This window comes from Aptenodytes forsteri, unplaced genomic scaffold, assembly GCF_000699145.1.
Source record: "Aptenodytes forsteri isolate BGI_AS27 unplaced genomic scaffold, ASM69914v1 Scaffold534, whole genome shotgun sequence".
NCBI lineage: Eukaryota > Metazoa > Chordata > Aves > Sphenisciformes > Spheniscidae > Aptenodytes > Aptenodytes forsteri.
Genome location: NW_008795712.1, coordinates 1814020 through 1822005, shown reverse-complemented (window position 1 = coordinate 1822005; position 7986 = coordinate 1814020). Strand labels below are relative to the sequence as shown.

The 7986-nt window shown below is 47.2% G+C and overlaps 1 protein-coding gene across 1 annotated transcript in view; it reads right to left on the bottom strand.

The window, feature by feature from the left end:
• Positions 1-1392: 1392 nt before the first annotated feature.
• LOC103902418 (cholesterol 7-desaturase-like) overlaps positions 1393-7986 on the bottom strand; it is a 12557-nt gene continuing 5963 nt past the window's right edge. Inside the window, 5 exon segments of the mRNA XM_009283470.1 lie at positions 1393-1554; positions 2975-3151; positions 4955-5074; positions 5340-5465; positions 6944-7122. Of these exon segments, the coding sequence (XP_009281745.1) occupies positions 1393-1554; positions 2975-3151; positions 4955-5074; positions 5340-5465; positions 6944-7122 (764 nt within the window).

The window sequence follows — 7986 nt, the reverse complement described above, 5'->3', positions numbered from 1 at the left end:
GCATGGTCCAGCTGCAGAATTGCTTTTCCCATGCAAGAACACCCCACAAAACAGTGAAGAACAACAAACCATGAACGTGAGATCAGTTTTTAAAAGAATTTAATAGTGAAATACTGACAGTGCAATATCCAGATGTGAATGGCAAAGGCACAACTGCACGCCATTATCTGGGATGCTGCCAGGGTGGGCGATGGACTCTGCACTGCCAGAGGGCTGCAGTGGCATGTTCCTGCTCCCGGCTCCTGCTCTGTGAGTTAATGGTGAAGGAGGAACCAGAAGCCTCAGCAAAGTGCAGAATTCACAAGGCACAGGCAAGCGCACCGTACGCCTGAGAGCAGCAGCTACCAGCCTCCTTGGAAAGCTCCTGGAGCTGAGCATTTGCTCTTGCTTGCTCTTGGCATAGAGTAACTGCCAGAGTCCTGCTAACTGTAGGAGGCAGGCTCTGTCTATGGAGATTATGGGTTTCTCCAGGGCATGCAGCAAGGCAGAATTTAACTCTCCAATACAGAGCGTCTAGACACAAAGCACAGGAGAATCTAGACTAGTTTTCGCCAGATTTGCAGCCTAGTTTCCATGTGTTAGCTTCATTTCTGATCACAGTGACAGTAAGTGATACCTATGGTCTTGCCATGAGACACAAATTTTTACAGCCAACAATGTACCCAGGGTATTGCTGGAATCCAGGGGCTACCAAAGCAGGATCTTAGTCATGTCCTTGACCTACAGAGTTGTTGTCGGTCTAAGTGATTTGATCACCAGGATAGTCCCTCTGCTTCCCAACTAGGTGCTCCATCAGGCATTGAGTCATGCAAGAGCTCAGTAGGCTTGAGGAAGCCCAAAGGTATGGTAAGGGCTTGGTGGGCAGCTAAAACCCATGCTGCCCTGCCTGCTGCCAGAGAGAAGGAAGACGGCATACGTTTGTGAGCTTTGCAATCACACCTCTGATGCCATGCAGACATCAGCCAAGGCTCCCCTGGAGAGCTGAAGCTTGCCCCAGCCAAGGTGATGGTGCAGAAGCAACAGCAGGCCTGGCTGGGAAAGGACACTTCAGGCAATAAAAGGCCACATGAAAAGCTTTTCATATAACTACTCAAAATGATAGCAGCAGCGAGAGACAAGGGCACTTTAAAGGGAGTTCTGGCAATCTTAAGTTCATGCCCAGCTCATACGTTGCAGCACAGGTACAAGACCAAGCATGTTACACCCTTTGAACTTTGATGCCCTGAACATGGAAGGTAAGAGAAGATCTCCAGGGCTCAGGCTCTGCTCCCTGTGCTAGTGCCAATATTTGTTATATTGATCATGTCTGCCCAGCACCGCTGCCCACCAGCCAGGGTGGGCAGGAGCCACCTGAGAGCCTCTGGCCACCTTCTGCAGTGGGCAGCAAGGTTCTCACCAGTCCAGGCCCTCCTTCTGCACCGGGAGCCTTGTGCTCTTCTTGCTGTAGAACTGGGTGTACCAGCGCTGGTGCTTCTGGATGCTGGAGTCCTCTCTGACCAGCAGCGGCTTGGGCAGATAGTGTTTGTTATTCCAGATGGCTATATCGCACTCAAACTGGGGGGAGAAGGAGGGTCTTGTTCAGGTGGGGAAGCTGAACCAGCAGTTTTGTGCGTGCTACCTGACACTAGGTTTATTTTTTAGCGTTTCTCCCAAATGGCGGGTGTAGGACTGCTATTTGTAACACTACAGCTCTGGCTGCACTTAGCAGGTCTTTAGCCCATCATAGCTCCCAAACAAGAAGCCACTTTGATCTTAGACTGCCTTTGTCATAGGAGATACTGAAAAAGAAATGGATGTTGTGTAGGTAGGAGCTGCTCCACCTGAGATTTTTGATTCCTTGGGTAGCTCCAGCCAACCAGGGCTTTATGAATTAAATTTATAAATTAAAATCTTAAATTCTGCATCTTAAATTCTGCTCAGACACACATGCAATAAGATTTATGGAGTTTTCCTCTGTGAAGAGGTCTCTGCAGAAATGAGTGCTGCTCATTCACGTCAGTAAGAATGCAAAATATTAAGCCAGCATTTATACAATACGAGCTAGCACAGCCAAGTTTGATTTGGGATAGGTTTTTGGCATCTGAAAATCATCTTCTGGCAGTTTTTACTGTAGTGCCAGTGAAACTCGCTCTGGTCAGACCAAACAGTTTCCTAGTTTTAACCCCTGACAGAAGGGAATGACATGAACTCTCCTGAGTGCTTGAAGGGAGTTAGAGGGATGATGGAGCCAGATTTTTCTTGGTAGTGCCAGCTGGTGTAACAAGGAGTAACAGCCACAGATTGCAGGTTGAGAAGTTCAAAATGGACATTAAAAATAAAAATTAACAATGTGGGTAGAGCAACAGTGGAACGGGACACCCAGGGAGCTGGAGAGATGGGGGCGTTCTCCAAAGGAGGAGGCCTTCAAGGCCATGCCTGACCTGAACTTGGCAATAGTCTTGCCCCAACTGGGACATTGGACTGGAGACCTCCAGAGGGACCTTCCACCACTTCCATGAATCTCTGTGGTAAGGACCTGGAAAACCCCTGTCAGGAGTTGCCCAATCTCATTGGAATTTAACAGCAGGAGGATTTCTTGGCTCAGTTCTCACCAAAGGAGATAGGATGAACTTAAATCACTGACCTGGGATGATGGAAATCTGGATGCCGTTATTCTCTCAAAGTCTTCCTGCAGTTTGGGAGAGGTTGCCTAATCCTTGTGCCTCAGTTCCCCATGCACGGGGCAGGGATAGCACCTCTCTGCCATCCTCAACAGATTGAACTGCTGCAGGGACCCTCTTCACTAAACCTCCAGTGTAGCTGTTTGGGCTACTGAAACTGAAAGATCATACCAAGCACTGGAAGGATCTTGCCCACGAGTGCTTTCCTCCCACATATATCTGAGCCCACATGGGCAACTGCTCTTCCTTCTCACACCTCTTAGCCACCAAGCTCCAGGGGACCACCTTTGGCTGCTCTTCTTCAGAGGCCTTACCTGTATGCACTCTGCTCTCAGGATGAACTTGGGGATTATGGCCAGCACGTTCTTCCAGTAGTAGATTTTGTGGACAACATTTTGCAGGAGAGGCTCCAGGGGAGTCACCGTCTGCAGGATGATCCCATGGCCCAGGAAAGCATGTTCAAAGATCAGGAAAACCAGCCCTGACCCCACCTGCAGTGCAACAGAGCAGCCTCAGGGAACAGTCCCCGGTGGTCCAGCCCTCTGGTACAGCAACTCCCACAGCTTGAGACCTCCTTGAGATGTCTCCTAGACTGTGCTCAAGTTCCCCTTCACTCTGTCTTTCATCAGATAATAGGCACAAAGTCAAGCTACGCCTCAGGGCCATGAGTCACAGACTGCTTGCCAACTGTTAATGCTCCCCAGCTCAGGGGAAATCCAGCAGAGCCATGCAGCCCGTATTGGCCTGGGACGTGCCAGGCCTGGATGGCTTTGCTGTGGGCCCATGGGAATTCATGGGGGTTTACAGTGCTCTACGGGTCCCAAAAAGTTTAAAAATCTAATCTTCTAGGAAATGCTTCCAAATTTTCACTTGGTCTTGTTCATCACTGAATTACCTTCAGGTCATCAGCAGCCTTACTGGATTGTTGACACCAGTCCTGGGCTCCGATCTCAGTAGCAGCGATTGCAATACACTATGGAGGTAATACAACATCCCTGCTCCTGCTCTGGCTTTCTCCTTTGCAGCTACAACAGTCACATTAGGTTTTAGCTGAAATCAGGTTCAGCCTTTTATCTTGCATGACATGAAGTACTTGTTCTCTGCTCTTTGACGTGCATCCAGACACACAGATGCATGGTCATACACTTGGTTCTTTGAAGCAGTGCAGATACTGCTGGGTTTTTTTGGCTACTTTATTTACTAGTCCTTTAATGTTTGGTTGGGTACAAACTCTTTGTAAGGTTATTTTAATGTCTTTTTTCTCCGGTTCATTGATATCAGTGCTAAATAGCACAGATCTAAGAATTGAACAGAGATACATCCACTTTGTGATAATTCCTTAATTACACCAAGATCTATTCCTTATCAAAGTTTTGTATCATGATTTGTTTTGCTATTGTTCTGAATTTGTAATATGGGAATAGGTCAAATGCCTTCGAAAATGTGCTAGAACAAAGTTACTAATTTTATCAGGCAAGCTTAGCATTTCATAAAAAAAACCCAAAACCACAACCAAAAATGAAAATGAGAACATCTAGTTCCCATTGATTCATGTTTAGAGGCATTATTTCTATTTTCCTTTAATTCTTTATCAATTTGTGTCAACTATTTTAATTATCTCATTGAGGGCTGATCTTGGGCTACAAGACACACTGTTTCTGATTTTTTGGAAGTGGAGAGGGGAAAGAGAAGTGTGGTTAATAAACTTGTTTCCAAAACAAAAACCAAAAACACAAGAAAGGAAGAAAATAAGAAAATTAACAAACTTTTAATTGTAGGAGGAGCTCTTGACATCAGTATGAATTTATTTCTTTAGCGTAAATGTTTGTAAACTGACAAATCTTTGTGCTTTCCAGAAAGTTGTCTGAAAAACCCTGAGTTTTTTGGATCACACAGATCAACATCCTCAAAATGTTTCTTACTGTATATTGAGTGCTCTCTACACCTTTCCCAGGCATGTTCGCCATGGACTGAAAAGGTCCACGCTCCTGTATTGTAGAGCGCTGTGACAATGTGGTGTGAAGGTCCCTCGGGATTGTCACCAGTGTTTGCTCAGGTACTAGCTATTTATTTTTTTTAGTTTTAGTTTTAAGTTGTTTTATGGGCACAGCAGTCCTTACGAACCCTCCCTTTTCTCCGAGCAGCCCCAATGCCAGTGTGTCGTTTCGGCCCGTGTGTCTGATGCAGTTGGTAGGAAAGGCTACACTGGGCAGGGTGGGCAAGGACTCACTTAGCCTTTCGGGTGACAAAGCCCTTCAGCTCAGGGTGCTGGTGGTCTCCAGCGTGGGACATACCTGCCTGGCTGAAACCGCTAAATCCATCAAGGAGACGTGCTTCTCAAAGATGGTTGCGGTGTGCTGAACCAGCAGCCAGGAGCAATGCTCGTTGGGCTCCGGCTCCGGCTGGCACTTGGCCTGGAGGGGTGGAGAAGGATCGGTTCAGTCCAAGCTGGAGAGTACAGATTGAGGGGAAGTAGCAGCGAGATGGTGAAAACCATCTAGAGATGAGCAGATGAGGGAGTGCAGCTAAAACCCTCAGAGACACAGAAAAGAGACTGGACCTGAAGACGGGGGGATGAGGCAGAGGGGATGAGGTGGGACTGATGCTCTGAGGCAGAAAGGGGACCTGGTTTGAAAGACTTTGACCTCCTCATGGCTAAAAGGGGAGCTAGGGTCTTACCTTCCAGATGTGCTTCATAAAATCCCACAGCTTGGACCTCGTGTATCTCAGATCAGAACCGCCCAGAATAGCTGGTCTGTGGAGAAAAGCCAGGTGAGCTGCGTCGGCCACGTTCTCGGGGATTTTCTGCCATTGGGGAACAATTTGCCATTGGCAAGAGCTGACTTGGGTGCGAGCTGCCTGTATTAACAGCAGTATTGCAACAGCACGAGCAGTACAGCCCAGCACGTCGCTCCGAGCATAGCAGAGATGCTCGCAGGTACATGACACAGCAAGAGGCAACCGAATGAGTGGAGGAAGGGGCCTCAGCACAGACTGACCTGGAACTAGTTCTTAACTAGTGTGTAGGAATAATTTAAACATGAAGCTCAGAAAATTCGGAGTTAATTTTAAGTTCAAAGAAGTCTATGCATGTTAACTTCTGCAGCCACACAAGCTGGGACTTCAAATGAGTCCTTCCTTTGGCCCTGTAACAACTGTAAGGAATAAAGCATTTTTGTGTTTGTGCTCCTAGACTAGATTTCACATATTTTAAAACCCTTAAACCTCACCAGCCTGCCCACAATATGTCACTTTTTGAGAAGTTTTAACTGCTTTATTACTCAAATACACCAGCTGTCTACCAGCTTGGCAAGTAGCACAGACTGGCCCCAGTATAGACCTGTGTACAGTGGTTTGCACTGAAAAGCAGACATGAAATAAATATTAGTAACCCATCAATCTCCCAAATTCTCCCTGCTTCTCACATCTCTGCCTACTCCCAGAGCCGCATCTCCTGTGTCTCATGCACCTTCTTCATTTCTTTTAATAATTCTCATTTCTTCCTAACCCACTCACCTTAGTCGTGATTTAGTCAGCAGGCAGGCACTGCCTTTGGAGAGGCGTGCGCTTTAGATTAAGGGTCATTTTTGTCACTGATTTTTACAAGTAGAAGTGTTCTGCTCAGTGGCAAGTATATAAAAATCTCCCAAGGTCCAAAATCCCAAGGGATTGCCCATTTTCAAAGCTGCTGCTGCCTCCCATCGCTCTCCCAGAGGAGCCTCCACCTGTGGCTGCCCCTGGCTCCCTCCAAGGACCACGGCCGCAGTCCCTTCTGTTTAGTGCACACAGAAGTGGCACATCAGAGGTGATGGAGGCAACAGCCATTTTGTTCTCCGTGGCACATTTGTCAGCGTGTGATGGTGATTATGAAGATTAACAGCAAAATAACCGCGCGTTTCCATTTCGGTGATCGATGAGTTGAAAAGCCTCCTGACACTAAGTGCCGCAATTCTTAGAGAATCTTTTTTTAAATTACATCAGTTATAAGTCAAAGCAAATTAACAGATTCCTTTTAAGTACTCAGAACATCTGCTCTCTACTCAAGAAGCCCACAATCCGTGTTTGGGGAACATATGCCGTACTCTCAGTATACAGCGCGGGAATGTGTTTCTAGGTCTGAGCTCTGTCAGCAGCAGCGATGACACTGGGCGCAGGCAGGGCTAATTGGGTTAGTTGGGAGGAGATGTCCCTGAGTGGGTTAACTGGGAGGAGATGTCCCTGGACTGGACTATAGGAGAGGACCCAGGCGTGGACATGCCCCACGGAGAGACCGGGCTCCCTACCTGGATGTGCGCATCAGCCCGGTGCTCTGTCTGCCCGCGGAACGCCCACTCTTTGGTGGCAATCTCCTGCTGCTCGGGCACTGCCCACCTCGGACCGACCCCTTCGCAGTGGTGCCAGACCAGCAGCATCCCATTCACCTCGCGGGACGGCCGGGTCCGGACCCTCGCAACACCTGGCACTGCGGAGGAAAGAAAGGATTCAGTCAAAAGTGGCATCTCCGAGGCTGACGCTGGCGCTAAGGGTCGCCTCGTCCTGAACCACAGCTCAGAGATCATCTTTATGGGCTACATCCCTGTGGCACAGACTCTCTGGTGGCACTTGCCAGCTTTCAGGCTGCTGAAGAAGGACAACAGCTTCTGAAGTTCACAGAAGAGAGATTGCTTAAATCAGTTCTATTTCAGTTGGGTGTTTTGCATAAGTCTTTTAGGGAAGAAGCACGGCTGGCTGCTCTGCAGCCTTCTTTCACTACTCTTAAAACTGTTCAAATAAGTAAATGTCTGCTGCATCAATGGACACTCCTCAAGTTTCAATGAGCTAAAAGGAGATGCTTTTAGTTATGGTTGTACCATCTCCACCTCCCGAGTTCAAGTCATTCTCTGTTACAATACTGCAGTATCATGTGTTGCTTTACGAGTATATCTGCACTCTTTCCAGTGAAATGAATTTTGGCATTTATATTTAGCCAATTGTCAGAAAATGTAGCTTCCACTGGATTGGAAGGCTTTCACTTTCATTACTTTTTTTTCTAATTTGCAAACAAGCACAGAGGATAGCACTTCCTTATTATTCAGCCTTGTACAGTCATGTGGGAGGTGAAATAATAGGAGAAATTATGTTTCTCTTTCAGTCAGTGAATATCAGAGGGGGCAGGAGGACACCTTTGCTGCGATTTCTAATAGAAAAAAGCTGGTGCTTTGGCCGGGATGCATCTCATTAAATTTTAAAGAGGGCTTCATCTGCCCCCACGCAGACATAGACACATAGAATCATTTAGGTTGGAAAAGACCTTTAAGATCATCGAGTCCAACCATTAACCTAACCC